At 43.2% G+C, this 24,746-nt stretch overlaps 1 protein-coding gene across 4 annotated transcripts; it reads left to right on the forward strand.

Annotated features, from left to right (window-relative positions):
• The first annotated feature begins 162 nt into the window (after window positions 1–162).
• LOC117454335 (serine/threonine-protein phosphatase 2A 55 kDa regulatory subunit B gamma isoform) lies at window positions 163–23,644 on the forward strand. 4 transcript variants are annotated; one of them, XM_034093524.2, is made up of 10 exons: window positions 163–380; window positions 766–1,139; window positions 9,909–10,006; window positions 10,815–10,980; window positions 12,304–12,416; window positions 13,203–13,380; window positions 14,282–14,446; window positions 18,147–18,316; window positions 21,044–21,135; window positions 21,708–23,644. In XM_034093524.2, the coding sequence occupies exons 2-10, from the start codon at window positions 1,004–1,006 to the stop codon at window positions 22,000–22,002; spliced, it is 1,413 nt and encodes a 470-aa protein (XP_033949415.1). In that variant the 5' UTR covers window positions 163–380; window positions 766–1,003; the 3' UTR covers window positions 22,003–23,644. The 4 variants fall into 4 exon arrangements, with proteins under 4 accessions (XP_033949415.1, XP_033949418.1, XP_033949416.1 ...); XM_034093527.2 differs by having other exon boundaries at window positions 766–1,079; XM_034093525.2 differs by having other exon boundaries at window positions 163–376.
• Window positions 23,645–24,746: the final 1,102 nt, after the last annotated feature.

Raw genomic sequence — 24,746 nt, forward strand, 5'->3', positions numbered from 1 at the left:
CAGAGGAGTGGGCGGGACCTGCTTCGATGCATCACACACGTACCAGCGCAGCAGGACAGATCCTCAACCTCTCTCTCTCTCTCTCTCTCTCTCAGGACAGATCCTCAACCTCTCTCTCTCTCTCTCTCTCTCTCTCTCTCTCTCTCTCTCCCTGCCCCTCTCTCTACCTCTCTCTCTCTCCCTCCCCCTATCTCTACCTCTCACTCTGCCTTGCATACATACGCCAGAGCGGTGCAGCAGAACGCAGGGCCAGAAGGATTTACCTCCTCATACAATCAGCCGAGAAACCAGAGAGATAGTTGTCCCCTGAGGAGGAGAGACACGTTATCTATGGAGGATCCGCCGAGGAGAACCTGACCGACAATCCTCAGAGTGTGTAGGTGAGTGTGTGTTTATCAAGCTGTATGATTGTGCTCATGAGTGTGAGTTCACTGCAGAAGCAGCAGCATTGCAGATACACCGTCCAGGGGCTCTCATCATCCCTCTCTCCCCTCCCCCCACCCTCCTCCTCCACCTTCTCTTCATCTCCTCTATTTTTCTTGTATTGAGAGCATTAACAAGCATTAACAAGTATGGACAAGTGTGCGTTTTGTGTGTGGCGAGAGTAAAATGAGTCTGGCCACACCTGGACTCAGCAGCTGCTGAGTGGACATAGGGTGCGCTAGATTTTTCTTGCCTCACAAGTGATTTGAGCTCGTGTGAGACACAAATCAAGCTCACCCCTGGTAGTTTCTGAACAGTTTTCATATGATCCTCCTCCTGCAGATTTGCCTCTGGCTCTCAGAAGTGTGGACTCCAGCACGCATCCATCCCTCCTTCGGGACAGGCCCACTCCCTCCTCCTCTAAGGAAAGGATGCTCCGCTCTGCGCCCTTGTGCTGAGGAGGCGTCTGCGGGAAACAGTATGGGCTCTGTGCTGGCCGGCATCCCCACCACCCCCTCCACCACCGATCTGTCACCGTCACGCTGCCCCACCGAGTCGGGCGCTTCCCCCAGCCCCGCTGATGGGCGAAGACACTGACGCCCCCCCGACGCTCAACCACCGCGGCTTCCTCCCCGACCACAACTATGTGACTGAAGGTAAGACCAGGAGGGAGAAAGCTGCATCTGCTGGATGTAACAAAGTGTGTGTGCCCCCATGTGAGTGTGCTTTTTATGTGACACACTTCTGGAATGTGTGTGTGAGTGTAACACAGAGTTGGTATGCAAAAACAAGCTCAGAACAGCTTCCTAATCTTCTGTAAGCTCGGTGTTGATCAAGCAGAGTTGCAGACGAAGCAACAAGATCTTGGGAGTTAAACACTGTCCTCTCTGCAAAATGAAGCCACCTAAAGCTAGTTTTCCTCTCCTCCTCCTTTCCTCATCTTTTCTTCACCTTTCAGTTCTGTGTTTTGTTTATGTATGTGTTGTAACCTTTTGAAACAGCTATTTTGTCCCACTGCAGGGAAGTATTGATCTGGCCTGTGTTCGAATGTGTGTATGATTCTGTTTGTGTGGGAGAATATTGTCATAGCAGAAATGTCCAGAACATTCTTTTTTTTTTACTCATTTGTCATCTCTCACATCCTGATAGAGTCACACACAAGCATGGTGTCAAATTGAATATATTGACTATCACCTCCCAGGCGGAGGAATACTAATATGCCCACACAAGCTCTGCAAACCAAATAATGATTTTGGTTTGTTTCATAACATCTATGGATTATAATCTTGGATAACCCACTTCTGCTAATCTCACTTACACCTCTAATCTCACCTGCACATTAGATTCCCTGTCCGCCCTCCTGTCCCCAATCTGTTTCTTACACTCAGCTCATTGTTCGCCACGCCTCTTACTCAAGAACAACGGATTATCATTTGGGGGTCATGAACGTGTTGCGAGCTCATTTGTATCACTGCAGTAAGAGAATTATGCTTCCTGTGTCTGTGCTGTAATATAATAGCCTTCACACAGAAGCACATACTGTAGTCAGGGGAGACCTGTAGTGCTGCCTGTTGACTGTGTAAATGCTGGTGCGTGTGCATTCAACATATTGAATTGCTAAGAAGATTAAAGAATGTGTGTGTGTGTGTCTGACTTCAATGAGAAACGTGTGTCTTTTGTTTACCTAGGAAACAATTTTAATGAGTGAGTGGCAGAAAATCAGTCTTAACATCCATCACCAACCATTCATTATTGCTATAGCAACAGCCCGGGATGATAAACATGCCGCTTCATGCTTGGCCAATATGACTGACAGGTCGTCTCCACCCACCAATAATGGCAGTATTAATTATTCCACACATCTCAGGCAGAAACACATTATTCAGGGTGAATTGCTGATGAGCTCAGAGCAAGGTGGACTCACCCCTGAACACTGTGGGTCTGAAAGGAGGTACAACACATGGACAGCTCTAAAATACTAAGTTGCAGAAGGATAATTACAAACTGTGCTCTGAAAATCAATCTCACAACAATCCTCAGAATGACCAAAGAGGATACATTTCTGCCACAAATATACAAAATGAATCATTACCTGCCTCCTCTTCTACATCCACTCCAACCCCCTCCACCTTTCCTCAATGTTCACCCCATCCCCCGTCGTCCTCCTCCCCATTTCCATCCCCCACTGCCTCCCGCACTCCCTCTCGCCGTCGCTCCTCTAATGCAACTCGCAGCGTTGCCCATTGCTGAAGTGGCGCGTCTGCCAAACAATTATCCAACAATGCTCCAAAGGCCGCTCCAACACAATGTACCTCTTTATGTGTGTGTAAAAGAGAAAGGTAGAGAGAGGGGCTGCATGTGATTTTATGCTTGGGTGTATTTTGTTAGCTCCTGTGTGTCTCCATCTTTTTTTGTTGTTGCCTGTGTGGCGTTCATATTCTCGTGTGTTTCAATCAGTGCATACTCTGTTGCTTTTGTTTGCTCAGGTTTATGTGTGTATGTTGGTCGGTCTGGAAGGGTTTTGTGTGTTTATGTGTGTGTGTGTGTGTGTGTGTGTGTGTGTGTGTGTGTGTGTGTGCGCGCGCATAAATGCAGTGTGTAGATCTTCCCGTGGGGATTCCCCTGCCCTTTAATTCCTTCAGAGGAGGGATGCTTAACCTCCCTCTACCTTACCTTCCCTGCCCTCCCCACTTCCCTCAATCTCTTACTCCCTCCCTCTCCCTTCTTTTGACCTCCCCAACATCTCCTTTTGCTACACCCTGACCCTGACTGGGTTCAATGCTGAACGAGGAAATAATAACAATTAATTTTACATCAAAATTCTCAATTGCTATCTATTGAGAGTTTAATGACATTAAATCATATCATTCATATAACATAAAAATGCAAGCACACTAGCCCTGTATACAAAAGCATCAATGCTGTCAAGTGAAAACCACTAAATGGTACATTTAAGAAAATGTGTATAAGTAACTTTAAAATACCAAACATTCGCTCAACATTAATACTGACTAGCATGTCTTAATTTCACATCATTTCAAACTGTATTCCTTTGGGTTTTTAAACTGTTAACACAAACTTAAACGTTTATAGATTGCTTTGGGCTTTAGGAACCGGTGATGAGCAGATGTCGTTATGTTTGACATTTGAACAGACAGACCAATCAATAATGACAGTAATTGTTAGTCATCATACCTGTATGCAAGTAAGTGAGCTTTCGCCAGCTCTCACTGCTCTTCTTTAATCGTCAATCATTGTCGATCACCTCTAGGAAAATGTAAGAGCTACTTTGCTTCTTTTTACGTTCTTCTGCAGAACCTTATCTCAGATCAGAGGCACACTAACACTCTCTGTGTATCTCTGTCTCTATCCCGCATGTGTTGCAAGCTTTCCTGCCAAACCCAACATGTGAATACATCCTGTTAGATACAGAATGATCATAAATACAGTATCAGTATTTTTTTCATGGCCAGCTGTGGTGATGCAGTAACTTAGTCCCTGCCCATCCCACCCCCCCTGGTCCTTCCCTCCTCTCCCTCTACTCCCCCCTGTTGCCCTCCTCCCTGCCTCCCTTCCTCCCTTTCCCTCCATCCTTGCTCCTCTTGCAGGGCTGCTCCTGGCTATAGCCTGAAGAGCTCCGCCCATCCTGTCTACCCCTCTCCACCCTGGAGTCCTCCCCCAGGATGTTGAGCCCCATCCAGGTCCTCTGCTCCGACATCACTACCCTTTCTCTGGAGCCCGAGCCGTTTGCCTCTTACACTGAAGGTGTGTGCTCTATCCTCTTCTTTCGCGAAGGTCATATCTGTGTCGCACAGTTGCGCCACATGACCCCAGTGTGAGAGGTCGTGTGTGTGTGTGTGTGTGTGTGTGTGTGTGTGTGTGTGTGTGTGTGTGTGTGTGTGTAGGTGGATGAATGCGAAAGTGTGTCATAAAGCATGTGTGTGAGTCAGGTGAGTTGTCACGTGGGTGTTATAAATATCTCAAACATCACTTTGTGTCCGTCTGTCTACCTCATTTTTTACATGTCTCTATTTTTGTACCTGCCTCTTTATTTTTGTCTCAGACTGCCTGCTTTCGTGTGGATTATGTGTGATTGTGGGATTTAGTTTATTTAAATAGTTTAACCAGACCACACCCTGTCCCTTTCGATGCATATTTCTTACCTATTCCTCTGTTTAACAGAAGAAGACACACACAGACACTCTTTCTATGGACTGTGCAGACATTCATACCACACAAGCAGAGCTGCATCCCACGATTATTTCATTACCAATTCATCTGCTGATTATTTTCTCAACTTGTGACTCATTTGTGTGTTTATAAAATATCTCAAACGTTGTATAATGCCTGCTGCAATCCCTCCTTGCCTTCAAAATGATTGTTTTGCCGACAAGCAGTCCACAAGTGTTAATATGGCTTTCACAAAAGACTGAAGAGATCAACAACAAATAACACCAGAGAAAGTGGAACTAGGGCATTTATTTAATTGTTGTAAAACATTAATTCATTACATTTCAAAATCATTGCAGAATAACTTTCCGTCCATCGACTAATCGTCTCCGCTCTACACAGAAAGATAGGAGTAGCATCAAAAGGGCAAGAGCGTTCTGAATATGGGATTACATCGCAGTATTTCTGAGGCTTTGACACATAATCTGTGTGTTCAGTATAGCCGGGGTTATATTGGGTGTAAACCAGCTAAGCCCCTAATCTTTTTTGATGTTAGAGTCTGGCAAATCTGTTGGAAAAACAAATTGATTTCCATCAAAAATGAATCACTCAGCTGAGAGATGTCTCTGCAGCGGGGCAGAGCAGGATGACAGGTGTACTGCTCACACGCTGAAGCTGGCTGGTCTGTGGTTCTAATTGTTTGTGTCTACCATTAGACTCACACTAGCTCTGCTCCATTGTGCCGGTGTGTGTTTGGAGAAATGGCAGCTTCCCTGCTGTGCCCGGCTTAAATCACTCCTCCACACACATGTGCACCTCTAACACAAACACAGGCACCAGTTTTTTTGTTGCAGATAACTCCAAAACTGCAGGACAGGGATCAATTTAACATCTCCCTCCGGCAGTCTCCCCCCCCCTCGCCTCCCTCCTCTCCCTCAAACCAGTCTATTTCTCTACAGGGTAATTGAGTATACACACTTGTGCACACATACACAGGAAGTGTGGGGTGTTTGAGCTGCAGCACACACACACATCTCCTGCTGAGCTGTGGCTTGTCCTCGCTTTTAAGGGGTGTGCGTTTTTGGCTTGGCTTTAATGGTCCTTGTTTACCCAGTCCTAAGATATCTATAATTGGGTCTGTAGGGTGTCTGCTCCCCTCTCTGTCCCTTCACAAAAGAAATAAGGAAATCCACCTCCCTCTCCCAACACCTCCTCTCCTCTCCTCTCCTCTCCGATGCCATAGATGAGCACTGACCTAAAGTATTTAATACAGACTACGGTTCAAACCAACAACTATTTTTCATTTGCTGATTTATCGATTAGACATTTTTGAAAATTGCAAAATGCTGATTACATTTCCCTGAATTACTATTTTTTTAAACCAATCATCCAGAACGCTGAAATATTCAGTTTGTTATTATTTGATACAAAGAAAAGCAAAATATCTTTGCCATTTTAGAAGCTAGAGTTAGGGAGAGTTTGTCATTTTAACTAACTGTTGCAGATACATATAACTGGCTTATTTCCACAGCTATTTATGTCATTGTCGTTTGGAATTACTAGTATTGTCATCACATTTTCAAAGATATTCAATTAACAATGACATAAAACTGAGAACAATATGCACATTCTCACATATGAGGTGTTTACAAGGAGCTGCTCTCCTTGCAAACAAAAAAATCTGTAGTGCATTTGAGGGTTTGTGTGTGTTGAGTGTTCATCACTTGTGCGTGCTTTTCTATGCTTGTGTGGTCATTGAGTTAATTCATGTTTGTGTGTGTTTTTATGTTGATGTGTACTGGGTGGGTGCCTGCACTGTAGTCACAGTGTGTTCCTCCATCCCCTGCAGTGTGGCGATGCGTCAGACAGGCCTGCTGATGCTAATGGACTGTGGGAGACAGACACCGCAAGCTTGCTATACTGTTGCACACACACACACACACACACACACACACACACACACACACACACACACACACACACACACACACACACACACACACACACACACACACACACACACACACACACACACACACACACACACACACACACACACACACACACACACACACACACACACACACACACACACACACACACACACACACACACATATTACATCAGCACATTGGCCGGTGTCGGGCCACAGCCAGTCCTGATGATGATGCTAGTTTCTGCCGGAGTTAATTGTGTTCTTAGAGGGTTATTCCTCTGTAGTACTCTTTTTTAATAAAGAGCTCCAGAGAGACAGGTGGCTGTGAGCGTGAAAGAGAGAAACACCGAGAGATGAAGAGGGTTCAGTTTGAGAACAGACAGAGGATGTGAGAGAGTGTGTGCTCCATATTTTATTCAGCTACATTGTGTGGTGCTCAGCTCCTGTGTGTTCCTGCTTAGCTCGGCTCTTTCTCTGCGCGTCTTGAGTGGAGACAAGATTATCTGTAACTGTGTTGGGCGTGCACACACACGTTTGCATCATTACGTGACTGTGCGCATTTAAAGCTGCTTGGTGTGTGTGTTTGTGAATTTCACTGCATGTGTTAGGGGTCTGTTTTTGTTTTAGTGCCATCATGTGCATGCATTATCTTCATATCCTCAATGTGGACCGCAGTGCCTCCTGTCCACCTTCTGGTATTCATTTGTCAGCAAAAATAAAAACGGACACGCCATAATTATTTTACCATGCTCCTTCTTCCTGCGAGGTTTGGATTGATGAATCTCACTTCCTGCTTCACCAGACTGCCTTATACGGCTACCGTTACGAGCACCCCCGCCACTGGTTGGCTCAGCCTGTTACCATGGCAACCCCTGCTCACCGAAGGCCCCCTTCACCGCCTCCGCCCCAGCACCTCTTCCCTCCACCTCCCTTTTTCCATCCATTCTTCCAACACCATCAGCAGCACAGCTACATGCAAGCTAGCTACATACAGCCAGGCAGCAAGAGAGCCATGGGGGAGGGATGAGAGAGAGAGAGATGAATGTGGATAGACAACCAGGAAGAAAAAGAGAGAGTGAAATGGGTCAAAAGAGAGAAACTGGAGAACATGAAATGAGAGATGACAAAAGAACGCATGGGGGGAGAGGGATTGAAAAAAAAGCTGAAATAGATTAAATAAATTGAAATTGAAGAATAAAGCAGGTGCTGTCGTGACTGAGAGATCAAGAAAAAGGGCAATGACTAGTGGAAAAATGATAGAAGCAGTAATACATGAAGTGTGAGGGTAACAGGGTGAGTAAGAGATTGAGGAGCAGTCCCTGCCTCCCCTCATCATAAAATCTCTCTCTCTCAAGGCCACCACATAATGGTCAAGGCTACAGCTTTGAATCGTTCAGACTCTCAATAAATACACTCTTCACACTCCATTTTTTTACTACAGTCCATGCTTATTGAGGACCAGGCTCCTTTCTATCAAAACTAAGCTCAGCGGACTCCTTTGTTGGAGGCTTAGTGGGATACAGCACCTGACATGAAATGATTTTTTCAAATCGAATCCGACATTTTTGAAGATGGTGTTTCATTATTTGGTAGTGCAGCAGCAGATTGAAGCCTTTGCTGTATAAACACATGTGTTACTTGTGGGACTGCTTTGGATTCAAAGGTTTTGCGGCTTTCTCTCAATAACCCTGCAAATAATAAGAACACAAACTGAAGGTTTTGTGATTTTAGCAGGCATACATAGGTTTGAAGATGATATGATCAGTAATGAATCGTAATCAGGCAAATAAATCTACATTGCCCGCTTTTCATGTTCTCACAGACACAACATTATGCAGGACTTTTATTATCTTTATACTTGGTCATCGTTTATGCTAAGCTAGCATAGTTACTTAAAGAAATGGTGCTGTATATGTGTTTATATACATTGTACAAAATGTAAATCCTGTTTCATAGTTGTTGTTTGAGGGAGGTTACAGGCTTACATGGTTACTATGTATTATATTTGTCTTTAATCATGTTTAATCCAGGTGCATTACTTTGTAGAAAGCCAACAACTATCTATTTCAAAAAGCTTTTTTTACTTAAGGTAAAAGAATCAGTGTGAATTCTGAACCAGTTCTGTACCTGATGCAGTCTGTTGGTAGGGGTTATGTGGGGACATCAGTATGGATGCCTTTTGATGCTAAAACGTTTGAGATCAGTTGCCCATTTAGAAAAATCCAGTCAGCACTGAAGTCATTGCTGTCACCAGCATGAACTGCTTGTCTTCTACACAGCTACTGTATTAATAATTGGGAAGTCCAACCACACATTTTAACTTCACAGCTGAGCTGAACAATCAGTTCACTTCTGCTGGTAAACAAACTTGTTTTGCTAAATACATTTGGTTTAGGGCGACTGAAAAGCATGAATGTAGGAAGAGGACAAAGCAGGTCAAAATCTGGGCTGACATCAAATATTTAGATGATGATGGATGTTTTAATTCATCCAATCCTGACCACGGCATTGTTGATCTTCAACAACAGGCTAGTGAACAAGTTTAATGTGGCTAATTGAAACTTTGAAGAATAGATTACCTGAGATAACTTAACATAGGTTACCTACATCCTCTCATACTATACCACCTCTTATCCATTGAAACTCAGCTTATTATTATTTTAAAGGAATTGTAAATACCAACATGTTTTCTGCCTACAAGTGAAAGGAGAATAAGAAGAGTTGCGTGCCAAAATGTCGACTAAAGCATCAAACGTTAAAGTAAATGTGATTAATAACAAGCTTACTCCTCATAGCGTTGTCACTGAGTCAGACTGTGTTTCACGACACAGAGATAGTGATGGGGACATTTGTTGCTAATATGCAAAGGAATGACATTAAAAAAGATCTTTTAATGCAAAATTATTCTCAGTTGTGTTTACACTTTATGACACATCAGAGCTGGTAGATTACATTATTATTGTTATACAATTAACTCAATCTACACTCTTATATTGTGTACTGGAAGTGTCATGGTGTGCATCATTGTGTGTGTGTCCCTATGGATTACACCTGGGCCTTGTGTGAAACAGTAGTGTGTGTGTGTGTGTTTTTCTCTATGATTTGATGCTGTATTATCTGACATTTCTCTGAAAGTATACACACAATTGCACAATATTTGTGTTACCAATCAAATATTGTTTTACTCTTCACACTTATTTACATGTTAATGCATTGATTTGTTTCAATAATTCATAAACAGATTATATAGATGAATGATGATGTGTGGTCAATCAGCTAATGGTTGCTCCTTCTCTCTTCCCCCCCACTCCTCTTTCCTCTCATGCTTCATCTCTCTTTCTCTTCCTCCATCTTTGTCTAAATCTGCATCTCTATCCAGCTGATATCATCTCCACTGTTGAGTTCAACCACACTGGAGAGCTCCTGGCCACAGGGGACAAAGGAGGCCGAGTGGTCATCTTTCAGAGGGAACCTGAGGTACACACACACACACACACACACACACACACACACACACACACACACACACACACACACACACACACACACACACACACACACACACACACACACACACACACACACACACACACACACACACACACACACACACACACACACACACACACACACACACAACATTTCATTCCAGCTACTGGAGCTGTGATGAACGCACACCGTGCCCCTCCAGCTACAGTCCAGATTGATTGATAAGTAGTTGATTGTCCTGCTGAGTCACAGAGTGTATCATTAGAGCTGTGCAGAGTCCGTGCAATGCTATTTCTTTTCATGATTAAGATGATGGCTGACTGGCTTCAGCCGGGGTGTCGCATTGAACTGTGGTTACTGATGGAGGTGCTCGGATTGATCGGCCACCGGTCCATAGTCAGCTTTCTGGCTGATTCTCAAACGTGTTCTTCATTTAACCCTCCCATTAACATGTGCTACAGGATAGTTTGAGTATTGATCCATCATCAGTAACTTCACAGCCACACACGCACACATCATGATGTTGTTGTGGAAGCTCTTCAGCCTGATTGTAGAAGATGAAGCGCATGCAAATGAAAAAAGTGGAGAATTTTTTTATAAAACAAGCTTTTTACAGCAGAAACAGTGCTGTTGTTGCAGTTTTAGAGACAGTTATTTATTAGTCAATGTTCTAATATAAATATACAATACAAAAATACAAATTTCAATTTAAAACGAAAGCAAAGATACACACATATTTCTGTACGCTACCGGTTAGCGTACACGTTCTATCTATCTACCTCTTTTTTCCCCACAGAGCAAGTGTGAGCCATTCTCCCAGGGAGAGTACAATGTCTACAGCACCTTCCAGAGCCATGAGCCCGAGTTCGACTACCTTAAGAGTCTGGAGATCGAGGAGAAAATCAATAAGATCCGATGGCTGCCTCAGCAAAACGCCGCACACTTCCTCCTCTCCACCAACGGTGAGAGAACCCACACACATGCGTTTTATGGGAACCAGAAGATGTGGCAGTCGTGATGTGATTGGTCGATATTTTGATGGAGTGGGAGTTTGACAGAGTAAAGAGCATGGCAGGGCAGTTGAAATTGAAAGGACAGTTTGAAAGCTAATTGTATCTGAACTGAAGGGAAAGAGTTGCTGCATCACGTTAGCATTAGCAGCATATGGGCCTTTGTATAAGAGGTCCTGTCATCAGTGTGCATTCTAACTTTATGGCTATGTTAAAAGATCTATAGATTTTCCCTGAGCGCACTGTTATTGATTTATTCAAGTACTATATTATTTATGATTGAAGGTATGAAAACTGTAAGAACTGCCTCAGCAGTATGTTGGGTAATGCTGCTGTGTATTCAATGCAGAGACTCTCCGTGTCAGTCAGTGTTAATAAAACAAACCTCGCTGTCTGCTCATCCAGAGTTTTAGAGTCTTTTAGAGCCAACAGTCTGAAGGGTGATGATTATCTTTACCTATTAACTCGCTTCATGGGATGAAGTGAGTGAGTTGATTGAGTCCTTGTGCTGAAATCGTCAAGGAGCCTTTTTAATTGTATGGTTTGGCTTTACAGATTTGAGAGGAAGTTTATATAAAGCTTACTCTGATTATATGTTTAGATAAGATAAGATAAGACTTTATTCATCCCGAAGGAAATTGTTGTGCCAGAGTAACAGTAACAGTAACAAAATACAACAAACACAATAAACACAGCAGAAAAAGATCAAACATCCACCGACAACATGAAATATAGAAACATAGATGGTCACACAATCAATGCAATCATTATTAGCAGTATTCAGTAGTTTTCAGTAGTTAGTAGTGCAAAAATTAAAACGTAGTGGCAGTTACGTAATTGCACATTATCATAGCATTATTAATAATAATACTAATACTAATACTAATAATAATATAATATAATATAATATTGCACATAGTTATATATAGCTGTGAGTGTAATTGCAAGGATGTTAATTATATAGATATATTGCACATAGTGTTGGTGTGGAAGTTCTCAGTGCCCTTTACTTAGGGGTGAAGAGTTAAAAAGTTTGATGGCCACTGGGAGGAAAGACCTCCTGTGGCGCTGTGTGGTGGTTATCGGTGATCTCAGTCTGTGGCTGAAAGTGCTCCGGTAGGAAACCAGTGTGGCATGCAGGGGGTGAGACCCGTTGCACATGGAATTTAAGATGTCAAGCTTTCTTCTCATCAACAAGCAGCTTTAATTTATTATTTACACTTCCGATTAAATCTTGTCCTATGTGATCGGCTAACGTCCCTTTCTGATTCCCAGATAAGACCATTAAGTTGTGGAAGGTCAGTGAAAGAGATAAAAGGCCAGAGGGATACAACCTGAAGGATGAGGAGGGTCGCATCAAGGACCTCTCCACCGTCACCTCCCTACAGGTATCACCCATCTGTCCATGTCTCCATGCCTGTATCTGTGTGTCTGTCTGTTTGTGCTTCCTTTAGTCTGTCTCTTCAAGACACTAACACATTTATAAATGCAGCAGGTTGTGTGGCATAACTGGGTCAGTGGGTACAGATGTGTTTCCACATGCAAAATTGGGTCACTGGCACAATGGTACAAAGATATTCAGTTTAATATGATTTAAAGCAGAGAAATTCAGAAATGATCCCCTATTTGAAAAGCTGAAGGCAACATTTTCTGCCATTTCTACTACTCAAACCATTATGCCATTATCAAAATACTGGGATTATTTGACGATTGACTGACCAGCAGATCAGTTGACTGATGCTTGATTCATTTGTAGTGCTGCATTTCTGCTTGTGTTTGCATAATGCATGTGTAGTATGTCCTTCTTTGTGAAGGTCTCAGAAAATGTGTGCGTTTGGTGCTCCCGCTGGGCTGTATGCAAATAGGCACACACTTAAACTGTGTATGTGTATGTGAATCATGTATCAACAAAGGAATAGTGCTTTATTGCAAATGCCAAGTTATTAAAATGCAAATGAGCTATAACTCATGCTGAATTGTCTCTTGATCTTGCTATCAAGGAGCACGTTTGGGTTCAACCAATAATGTATTAGCGATGTCAAAGGAAGTGAGGCATTAAACATTAATTCATGATACATGAAGTTATTGAAATGTAATCTCCTGTCTCTGACCATCTTTCTTCTCCTAATCAGTTGCAATGGAAGCTAAACTGTTCCCTCTTTCTGTCCTTTAAGGTGCCGGTGTTGATGCCGATGGACCTGATGGTGGAGGTGAGTCCGCGGCGAGTGTTTGCCAACGCCCACACCTACCACGTCAACTCCATCTCCGTCAACTCCGACTATCAGACCTACATGTCAGCTGACGACCTGAGGATCAACCTCTGGCATCTGGACATCACCGACCGCAGCTTCAGTATCCTTTGTGGGTTTTAATATGTATTCAAAGGGAGGAGGAGAGAAGACATACATCATCACACACAAACACACATAAAAGCACGGATGGATTTAATAAAGTACAACGACACAGATAATGAATGCATACATTAACACAAAAATGCTTGTACATGCTCAATAATCAATCCTGCCCCCCCACACAGTCACACACACACACACACACACACACACACACACACACACACACACACACACACACACACACACACACACACACACACACACACACACACACACACACACACACACACACACACACACACACACACACACACACACACACACACACACACACACAACAAACTCCTACATTGCAAATCCCACTTTGCTGTATAAGGAAATGCACAAAGACACACAGCGTGGGGGGAGGGGAATATTATTCTTGAGGATTGAAAATGTAGTTTAATGAATAATTCAAATGCTGCATAAATATTTCAGCCTCTTTCTGAGTTGTAATCCAGCTCTATGGGAAACAGTGCAGTCACATGCATGACCCAGACAGGATTTATTTATGATGTTACAATTTATCTGAATATGGAATTACTTTTCTCCCCACAATCCCCCCAAGATACATTTAAATTGGTTTGCTTTATTTCCTCTGTAAATTATTCACATTGTTATTGTTGGGTTGACATTAACATACATTTGTGTTTTTTTTTGTATGTAGATTATGGAGCTGTGTAGGTGTCCACATGAATTAATACTATCTAATTATTAGGTGAATAAAATACATGAAAGACACGTTGATGTACAAACTGTATGGTTGACTGGAGCCGGTAATAATGTTGAGGCTAAAACAAACCACCGGCTGTGGGAGGTTGACTGTCTCTGTTGTCTTCCTAAATGACGCTTTCTCTCAGACATTGTGGACATCAAGCCAGCCAACATGGAGGACCTGACGGAGGTGATCACAGCGGCTGAGTTTCACCCCCACCACTGTAACCTGTTTGTCTACAGCAGCAGCAAAGGCACCTTGCGCCTCTGTGACATGAGAGAGGCAGCGTTGTGCGACAAACACTCCAAATGTGAGTAAACCTGTGGACAGCTAACATGTCATACGCATTGTGTTTCTTTTTAGTCTATAGCCTATCGCAGGAGAGATCATTAAAGGGGCAGCTCACCCCAAGCTCACCCCAAGATAAAAAAACACCCGTTGCCTTTTTATCTGTAGTGCTTTGATGCATTAAAGCAGGTCACCTATTATGCAAAATCCACTTGTTCATGTCTATATGTGTCCCCTCTGTGTAAAGAGATTCTGAAAGTTTCAGGAAAAAATATTCACTTGTGTAACCATTACGGCCCGTCCACACTACAGCTTCGACAGCTTCAAAAACGGTTTCCAACGCGTCTGCCCATTCACTTTGAATGGGGTGACGTCACGTTGCCTCGCTTTTCGCCGAACTGAATTGTGGGTAGCATAGCGGTCCGCCGGAGACGCCGGAGTAGCCAGCGCCAGCCAATCAAATTATATGCCAGTACAAGCTCTAGCCAATCAAACCGCTGCTTGTGTGTCAGGGGCGGGAGATTCATGTGATTGGTTGTTGGTCGAGCTTCAGACGCGCCCAGCTCCAAGCTTTTTTTGAAGCTGTAGTGTGGACGGGGCGTTAGCCAATAACAAACCAATTCAACCCCGCCCACCTTATCACTTGAATCTCCTCCTAGATCAGTGCTTCTCAAACTTTTTTCAGTAATGTACCCCCTTTGAAACATTTTCTCAGCCAAGACCTGACCGACCCCGAACATTTTTGATCGAAAAAGCCTATACAAATAATTCGAATATAGTGATGTTCCCTCAGTGTGTTATTTATTAACTCCTTCATGCATGCATTACAACAAACTAAGGATATTTTCATTTTATGCATGAAAAAAAATAACATAACAACATTTTTTTTAAACTGATTTTTCCAAGGAGTTTTTCAACTGAAGTAATATCTGTTTAACAAACCAATGAACAAAATGATATATTATGCAAAACTATAAAATACAATACACAAATTGAACATGTTTATATGAGGACCCCCTTGGTGGTTCTAGGAATATTTTATATAAAATGGTGTTTTCTATTTAACTTATTGTACTAAGATTATTTTTGTAATCATGCATGGTATTTTTTTAATTAATTAATTTTAATTTTTTTTTTTAAATCTCACTGCAGTACCCCAACGTACCCCTAGGGGTCCGCGTAACTCCATTTGAGAATCACTGTTCTAGAGCACCATTGTGTTCTTCTTAACCAAATATCTCTCATGCCCCTTTCACACTGGTTCCAGGGCCGGTTCGGAGCTAGAGCCTGATAAGCACCGGATTTTCCTTTTCACACCGCAGCGGAGCCGGCTCTTTTCCCCCGAAAACCGGTTCTTACCAAGCACCAAAAAATTGTCGGTCTAGAAGCAAGAACCGCATACGTCACACTTACGTTGGAGGGGGGCGAGATTAACCTGAGCTAACAGTTTATGGCGAGTACGGCAAATAAAAGTTGTAACAAGCAGTAGCGCTGAGCAAAGTGACTAGAACGCAACCACACACTTATAAAAAAAAAACACACTTTATAAAGTCAGGCAACACTAACCAGGCTTCGTGTGATTCTGTTTATTTGTACCATCCGTTCGCTGTTATTGATCATTGTGGAGAGCAGGCAGACGTTTTGTTTTGTATTATAGCAGCTATCGGATGGAATCAATACATGGGCTGCACAGGTTGTCATGTCCGACTATCACAAGTAGAATCATAATGAAAAATACGCCGGTATAATGTGACTGTAGAAAACGGCTTATGCCACAATAGGATAGCAACAAGTAGTCAAGTTATAGTCAGTTTAGCTTCGGTTGCTATGCTAACATCACCCATTTTATACCATAGAAACTTTCATAACAGTTGTGATGCCAAACAGCGGGCAGCACTGCAGCGGTAGGTACATGCAGCTGAAACACGTTAATAAACAATGAACCACGGCACTCTGGAGAAAAGTATAAGGTTGGAGAAGTAGTTATTTAATTTAATCTGGCTTCGTATGATTAAAAGTAACACGATCATCGACCCGACGCAGTCCCTCATTGTTGTTGTTATGAGCGCCGTTGGGGAGAAAATCAGCGACGTAAACGGTGACGTCATGACGCAGCAGCGGTAGCCGGGCTCTGGGCGGTGTGAACAAAACGGGGGCTGAAAAGAAAAACCTGTTCCGAACCAGAAAAGCTCTAGCACGGAGCTATAACGGGAACTGCGTTGTCGAGGGGCATCAGAGGGGCGTTGGTAGGGGCTCCTTATTTTCATCGAAAGTAACAGACAGAGAATCAGCACCTTTGGAACAGGGCTGAAACAGAGGGGTTTATGGGATGCTACAATGTATGATTTGTTTGGTATTTTAGCAAAACACTTCATGTTTTGTATATATCTGAGACCTATAATATATTGATGAAAAACAGTATAATAGGGGACCTTTAAGTACTACACCGGTAACAAGTATCTGTTTCATGAGTAGAGGCAGCCTTTTTACTGCACATTGATACGGACGGCGGCTTTAGTTTGGTATAATGAAATTCCTGTATGCTCACAACAAGGTCTGTGGAACAATCACTTTAAGGCTCCCCTGACTCTCCATTTAGCTATTGAAACTTCTAAACAGGGTTTATTCAATGTGTAATCTTAATGAAATCAAAGCACATCAAGTTTGTTCATTTATATCTTAAACCTGAAAGAAGTTTGATTTCCTAACCATTGAGGAGCCAAGTATGTCCCGTTTGGAAAATGCGTTCCACATTTAATATTCCTTTCTGCATGTCTATTAAAGGTGGTTTAGGTAATTTTGGAGAATCCAGCTCGAGTGCGCTAGAATTTGAAAATACACAGCCGGAAAAAATCTGCCACTTCCTTACAGAGCCGACCTCCTCCAACACACACGAACGCGCACATGACCAATGAGGGCACGAGATAAGTTTGTGCCCCGATGGAAGGCTGACAGGCAGGTAGGCCATCCAGTTATTTTAGCCAGGCCGGCTAAAATGATTGGTCGTGCTTTTTACAGTACTACGGCTTCCACAGATGACATTTTTTATATATTTGTTGTCAAAGCACTAAAGATATTCATTGCTGTCGGGATGTGAAGAGCATTCCATGGAATATAACAAACTGTATCTCGAGTCGGTTCCTCAAACGTACCTACCCCACCTTTAATATAGAACAAGGTTAGTGATCCCATACATCTGCTGTCCTTAAGGGACACCAACTCAATTCATGGCACATTCTCATACTTTAGATTTATGGTTTCCCAACTTTCTTTTCTTCTTTTTGTGTCCTTCCTAGTTGAAATGCTAGTATGCCTTGTGTTTCACAGCTCTGACCAGTATGAGTCACTAGAGCAGAAAACACTGCAAATTGTGTTCCACACGAGCAGCAAGGGATTCATTTTCCTTGTTATATTCAATGGCCTGTATTTACCAGGTGCTTTGTCAAATATATCTTATTGTTCCCTTCCAAATGTGCTGATGTTTGCACACAGAAGCATTTATAACATAAATCAACACGAACCTCAACATGTAAACCCATCCAAGATATTTATTTACCTTTGTACATGATAAAAACAAAGATAGCATCCTCAGGGTTTAACAGCACTCCCCCCCCCTCTCCCTCTCTCCCCCCCCTCTCCCTCTCCCCCCCCCCCTCTCCCTCTCTCCCCCCCCCCTCTCCCTCTCTCCCCCCCTCCCCTCTCCCTCTCTCCCCCCTCTCCAGTGTTCGAGGAGCCCGAGGACCCCAGCGCCCGCTCTTTCTTCTCCGAGATCATCTCCTCCGTGTCGGACGTGAAGTTCAGCCACAGCGGTCGCTACCTGCTCACCAGAGACTACCTGACTGCCAAAGTCTGGGACCTCAACATGGAGAGCAAGCCCCTGGAGACATACCAGGTGTGTGTGGGACCGCATGTGAAAAATGAGGTTAAAATAAACAAAGGAGAATTCGTATATCATCTATAGGCGTATATGCTATAACAAGAACCCTTCTGGCAGGGAGCAAAATGACTCTGAGCAAGGTGAACTGATCTGTAGTCAAGGAGGCATTTACACATTCTTTTTTTTGGATCTACTCATCCGTTGAGACACTCCACTGTATTGTTTGCTTCATCAGCTGAGTGGTAAAATTCAATGATGCTTTATAACCCTGCAGTTCTCATGTTCTACTCCTTCATGCCACAAAGTCCCGCTTACTCACTAAACCACATCCGCAAATTAAAACGTACATAAAATGACACTCATGTGAGAACAAGCAAACCAATAACCCTGTTGATATACACATATATTAAATTACGTTTGAAGCCTTTGTGTGTACCATAAATACATTTCATATTTCATTGTAATTCTAATTTTCTTAATTTGCTGTAACAACATTTAATACACCAGATACAATCCAATGCAAAACACAAGATGAAGACCGATCTTTTGGCTTCATGGTGTGCATCACTCCTAGATTAAGGAGATTAAGAAGTGCTCTATCCAAACAGTATTGAATATGTTTCTGGGTCTTGTAGTAGTAAGGACACTATATTGGTTTTTACTTTCATTGGTGCAGATCTTTAAATCGTATACAACAAAGTTCAGATGTTTGTTGTGAGGGGGATTTTTCTTCAGTTCTGTCCTGTGCTTCTTCTAATATACTCTTGGCAGAACCATTCTTTAAAACGTTCACTTCCTTCACACTTCAGTGTTTTTGACCGACAAGGTCACTAACTGTCCCTTTACTGAAAACATTGTCATCCTGGAAATGTGAATAAATCGTCCCAAAAATGAATCCATGGGAAGACTTTCAGAATCACAGTGCCTGCTGATGATTAGATTTTTCCAAAACCTTTTAAGGATAATTGGATTGATTACGAGCCAGATAATTCACTTCAGATTCTTGTCAGTGCATCACCAGGAAGCCTGGCTGTGCGCTACGTTTTTAACTTTGGCCATAATCTGTAGATGCATCAGATAATGTGAGTTTGGCAGATAAATACATGCTAGAAAACACTCAATTATCATTATGTTGTGTGTGTGGGATAGAGTTGAAGTGGCCTTGACATGCTGTTGAAAATGTGAACTTTGAAAAAAAAGTAATAAGCTGTTAAAAGAGTTTTTCTTTCTTTTTTGCCTGTTATCTCTCTCACATTCACACTAAATGAATCTAACCTTTGACTCTGAAGTACTTACAATAGGCAGCAACAGCTTCTATAAGGCAGTCATGTGCAGCATGTGTTTAGTATTCCTGGTGTGTGTGTGTGTGTGTGTGTGTGTGTGTGTGTGTGTGTGTGTGTGTGTGTGTGTGTGTGTGTGTGTGTGTGTGTGTGTGTGTGTGTGTGTGTGTGTGTGTGTGTGTGTGTGTGTGTGTGTGTGTGTGTGTGTGTGTGTGTGTGTGTGTGTGTGTGTGTGTGTGTGTGTGTGTGTGTGTGTTTGACTTGTGAGGGCCAGTCCGGAGTGCGAGGCCAAGACGCACTGGAGCTATTTATAGTCTGCCAGAGCCTCCACTCATAAAGTGAAACGGGAAGAAGGGATACCTTACACAGCGGCCGACACCTAGATCTGCAATGCAGCACGGAGATGGAGGAAGAGGTGGGGGGGGGGGAAAGAGGGGTGAGGGTTTTTGAGGAAGAGTGATGAGAGGAAGAGAGAAGAAGGAGGGTAGAGTTGGTGAATGAGAGGAGGAGAAAGAAGAATCAGAGAGGTTGAATGGAGTAAACTGAGGGTAGAAAAAAGGGATTTCAGGGCTAAGCTGTGCTTATTTAGCTAAATGTACTCTTATTCCTTCTAGAACATGACACATATGCACAAATCCATGAAGGATGAGGCACTGTACTGTAAATCATGGGATCATGCAGACTGGAAAAAAGACTATATATATTCAGCTGACACTGTACCAATTTACCCCCGAGCAGAAAGACCCTTAGGGAAAAACTAAAATGTCACCTGGTTTGATGTACAGCCATGAGCCGACCTCAGCTTGGCCATTTATTGATCGCCAGGCAACTTTTGACGGCTGACTTTATGCAGAATGTGAAAATAGGGGGCTTAATGCAGAGAACTGTGGGGAGGAAAGTGTAGATTTCAACTCCTTGCATCACGGGCTGACACAATGAAAGCACAAGGGAAAAGAGTTATTAGTCAGTGTGTGTGTGTGTGTGTGTGTGTGTGTGTGTGTGTGTGTGTGTGTGTGTGTGTGTGTGTGTGTGTGTGTGTGTGTGTGTGTGTGTGTGTGTGTGTGTGTGTGTGTGTGTGTGTGTGTGTGTGTGTGTGTGTGTGTGTGTGTGTGTGTGTGTGTGTGTGTGTGTGTGTGTGTGTGTGTGTGTGTGTTCACGTGTGTCTATTATCATGCCCTTGGAGGGTTTGGATGTTAATGGGTTTACTGATATGGGAGAGGAGTTTAGATTAAAATGTACTCCTGGCCCTGGTATTGCTCAGGGCTTCTGTTGAGTCTCATTAGAGTTGCCTTCAGGGAGGTTTGTGTTACAACTTTAATGTGTTTTGTCTGTGCTGAGCTTCGAATGTGTGCGTGTGTGTTTCTTCTACTCACTCTATTTATAGTTTACATAGAAAGTGAAGCAGCTGTGTTCTGGACTCATTTTTAATCAAATGTGTGTACGTGTGTGTGTTTTCCTCCAGGTTCACGATTACCTCCGCAGCAAGTTGTGTTCTCTGTACGAAAACGACTGCATCTTTGACAAGTTTGAGTGTGCCTGGAACGGCTCGGACAGGTACCTGAAGTGTTCTCATGTTTTATGCTTGAGTCCCCAGATTAAAAACGTTTGTGGAATGGTTTTTAAGTTAATAAATAATTAATAAATAGGTTAACAGTTAAAAGGTCAGTTGATCGAAAGATAAAAAGTCCTATTTTCCTACCTACCCAGTTGCAGTTTCTTACCATGCAGATAGTTACTGTTTTTCTAGATTTCCCTTAAAATATTATATTGGAAAATTCCGCAGTAATGTCAGGGTCCTGGTTGCTCTGGATAATCTAGATTCTAGTATGTACTGTACATTTGCTGATAATACTTGTACCAAGAATGTAGGTAGAATTATGAATGCTGCACTTACATGAATTTATAGTGCATTATTGCAAACCTTTACTTAAGTAAAATATCTAAATATGCAACACATACATTTAAAATATCTTCAGAACCCAACCAAATAAAAAAAGACCAATTATTATCATCTGCATGTTCAGATACCACAGTAGTTAAGTGTTCTTTTTGTCATTTAGAGGAAGGGACCCTGTTTGTTGAGAGTTAAGGGCAGTTTGTGAAGTCTCTCCTTTTCCTCTTCTCAGTGTGATCATGACCGGAGCCTACAACAACTTCTTCCGCATGTTCGACCGCAACACCAAACGGGACGTAACCCTGGAGGCGTCGAGGGAGAGCAGCAAACCCCGAGCTGTCCTGAAGCCACGGAGGGTCTGCGCGGCGGGGGGGAAGCGGCGGAAGGACGACATCAGCGTGGACAGCCTGGACTTCACCAAGAAGATCCTCCACACGGCCTGGCACCCGACTGAGAACATCATCGCCATCGCTGCCACCAACAACCTGTATATCTTCCAGGACAAACTCAACTCTGAGTTACATTAATGAAGGAGCGGCGGATACAACTAGTTTACACCTGAACACACAGCTATGCCAGAATGTACACGTATCCGGACATACACACAGGAATATGCCTAGCACACCCATACACGCGATCAGAAAACACACACACATCTCGGTCCACTCTTCGACACACTCCTGCTCCTCCTCCCCAGCCTCCCAGAACTGAAAGGACCTAGAAAGGGCTAGACAGGGATCTGGCTGGATTACAAAATGGATTATGGATGGCAAAATTGTCCAAACTGTGGATTTCTGGATTGGGCTTGATGGTGTGCTGATTGCTACAGCTCAGATTCTGAAGGGGATAACCCTCGTTTACAAATTTGTCTTTATTTTGTTCTTCAGGCTCTTCTTTGCTTTCTCCACCTCCTCCTCCTCCTCCTCTCCTTTCTGTATGTGTGTGCTCGAGCAAAGCCTATTCTTATCCCTTGCCCACTGTTTTGTGTAGAACCCTTTGTGGTTGTGGCACTGATGAAAAATGGGGCATTTATGTAACTAGCTGTGTGTTTGATTTCAGATCAGATACCCCCTCTTTTGTTTGGTTACTTCTTGTTTAATGATGGTTATTATGATGACAATTTAAAATGATACGTGTGATGTGCAAAGATGAATTTAGGACCCTCCCCTTTTAACCCAAGTGCACCTAGACGTCTCTGAGCTTAACTGGACCGTGTTCATTGAGGTAAAACATTTACCGGCCCGCAGATAGAAGCAGAGGTTACACCATTGCCTAATATGAGGACACACACTCGTATCTTTCCACAGTGTGTTTCAGTCACCAATGTTGTCTGCAGAAACAAGTCCTGCGACTTCTCTGATTGTGGATTCTGCTTCTGGTCTCGGGCTATGTCGTGTGCTACTTTGCAATTAATTACAACTCAAATCAAGCAAAAAAATGAAAATGAACTAAATAATGTCAACAATCAAACAAAAAGATGCTGCATGTAAAACCAATTTAGCCTAGGTGTTTATAAATTGACTGACTGACTTGGCTGCCTTCTTAACCATTTAGACCCAGCTGTACAAAGGCTTCAGGGGCCCCGGGGCCCCTTGCAGCACGAGTAACCATAGATGACCGAGCTGTCCTACCTTTATTTGTGTCTTCGGACACTGAAGCATGTTTACCAGTGTTCGGTTCATACACTTACATGTACATTATGAATGAGCTGTCCAAGAGTCAGTTTCTTCTCGACTGAAACTGAGAACCAAGAAGAATGGGGAATGTTTTCATTAATGTTGTTCTCTAAAAGAAAAAAGAAAAAAATATCAAAGGGCCTAAATGGTGTCTGTATATATCAAGTCTGTTTTTGACATGTATTTGTTTTTTTAACATCCTTAATCATCTGTATCGATGATTGCCTCTAAAGCTACAGCAGAGAGATGGTACTTACATTTTCCCTTCCTCACAGATTACTTTGCTGATGTGCAGACGTTTATTTTTAGAGAACAGTTTATTCTTTTATTTATCTTTTTGTATGTCAATCTTACTCCACCACGTCCTGACCAAACTAATATTGAATCACATATTTTTGTGTTTATGTATGTTGACAAAATTGTCAAATGGACAGTTATAAATAATGTTAATATGTTTTTTTCTGAATAAAGGTTTCAACGAAATTGCATCCAATGAGCGCACATCTGTGATTTTTATTGCCATGTAATTAGATGACAGCGACAGTAATCGGCGGTGCCATTATGGAGATGTGCGCACGTTATTGCTTCAATTTATATTGGCCTATTTGGGTTCATAATTACAGTCTGTGAAGATAGTGGTCTGAAGCTCCACCTAGTGGCATCACACACTGAATGCATTTTTATTATTTTTCTAAAGATATCCCTCTCCTGTTTACTGACAGTTAACAAGGTCTGACCAGAGGTGGGAGAAGTACTCAGATCTTGTACTTGAGTAAAAGTAGAAGTACCAGAGTGTAGGAATACTCTGTTACAAGTAAAACTCCTGCAATCAAATGGTTACTTTGCATCGAAATATTCTTAAAGTAGTAATATAATTAAATATACCAAAAGTACATGTGTGCCCTGATGAACCTGGGGGCTGTGTTGTCTGGAACCTTGTGTTCCTGGTAGGGTCTCCCATGGCAAATTGGTCTCAGGCAAGGGGCCAGACTAAGATTGGTTCAAAAGACCTCATGAAAGGAAAAACAAGAAGTGAGGATACCCGGCCCGGAGGAAGCCCGGGGTCCCTTTCTGGAGCCAGGCCCAGAAGGAGGACTCGCCCGGCCGGGCCCAGCCCGAAAAGGCAACGTGGGCAACACCTCCGCTTCTCCGTCCCGCGGGCCCACCACCTACGGGAAACATCGATGGGGTCGGGTGCGCTGCCAGAAGGGTGGCAGTGAAAGCGGAGGGTCTCGACGGACCAGACCCGGGCGGCAGAAGCTGGCTTTGGGGACGTGGAACGTCACCTCTCTGGGGGGGAAGGAGCCGGAGCTTGTGCGGGAGGTGGAGCGGTACCAGTTGGATCTGGTTGGGCTCACCTCTACGCACAGCGTCGGCTCTGGAACCTTACTTCTGGATAGGGGTTGGACTCTATTCTTCTCCGGAGTTGCTCAAGGTGTGAGGCGCCGGGCGGGTGTGGGGATACTCACAAGTCCCCGGTTAGGTGCTTCGTTGTTGGAGTTTACCCCAGTGGACGAGAGGGTCGCCTCCCTACGCCTGCGGGTTATGGGGGGGAAAACTCTGACTGTTGTGTGTGCTTATGCACCCAACAGCAG

The sequence above is a fragment of the Pseudochaenichthys georgianus genome, chromosome 10, assembly GCF_902827115.2.
Source record: "Pseudochaenichthys georgianus chromosome 10, fPseGeo1.2, whole genome shotgun sequence".
NCBI lineage: Eukaryota > Metazoa > Chordata > Actinopteri > Perciformes > Channichthyidae > Pseudochaenichthys > Pseudochaenichthys georgianus.

Coding starts and splice junctions, on each gene's coding strand:
- LOC117454335 (XM_034093524.2), top strand. CDS start 1,004: ATGGGCGAAGACACTGACGCCCCCCCGACGCTCAACCACCGCGGCTTC. Junction 13,381..14,281: donor CATCACCGACCGCAGCTTCA/GTATCCTTTGTG, acceptor GCTTTCTCTCAG/ACATTGTGGACATCAAGCCA. Junction 18,317..21,043: donor AGCCCCTGGAGACATACCAG/GTGTGTGTGGGA, acceptor GTTTTCCTCCAG/GTTCACGATTACCTCCGCAG.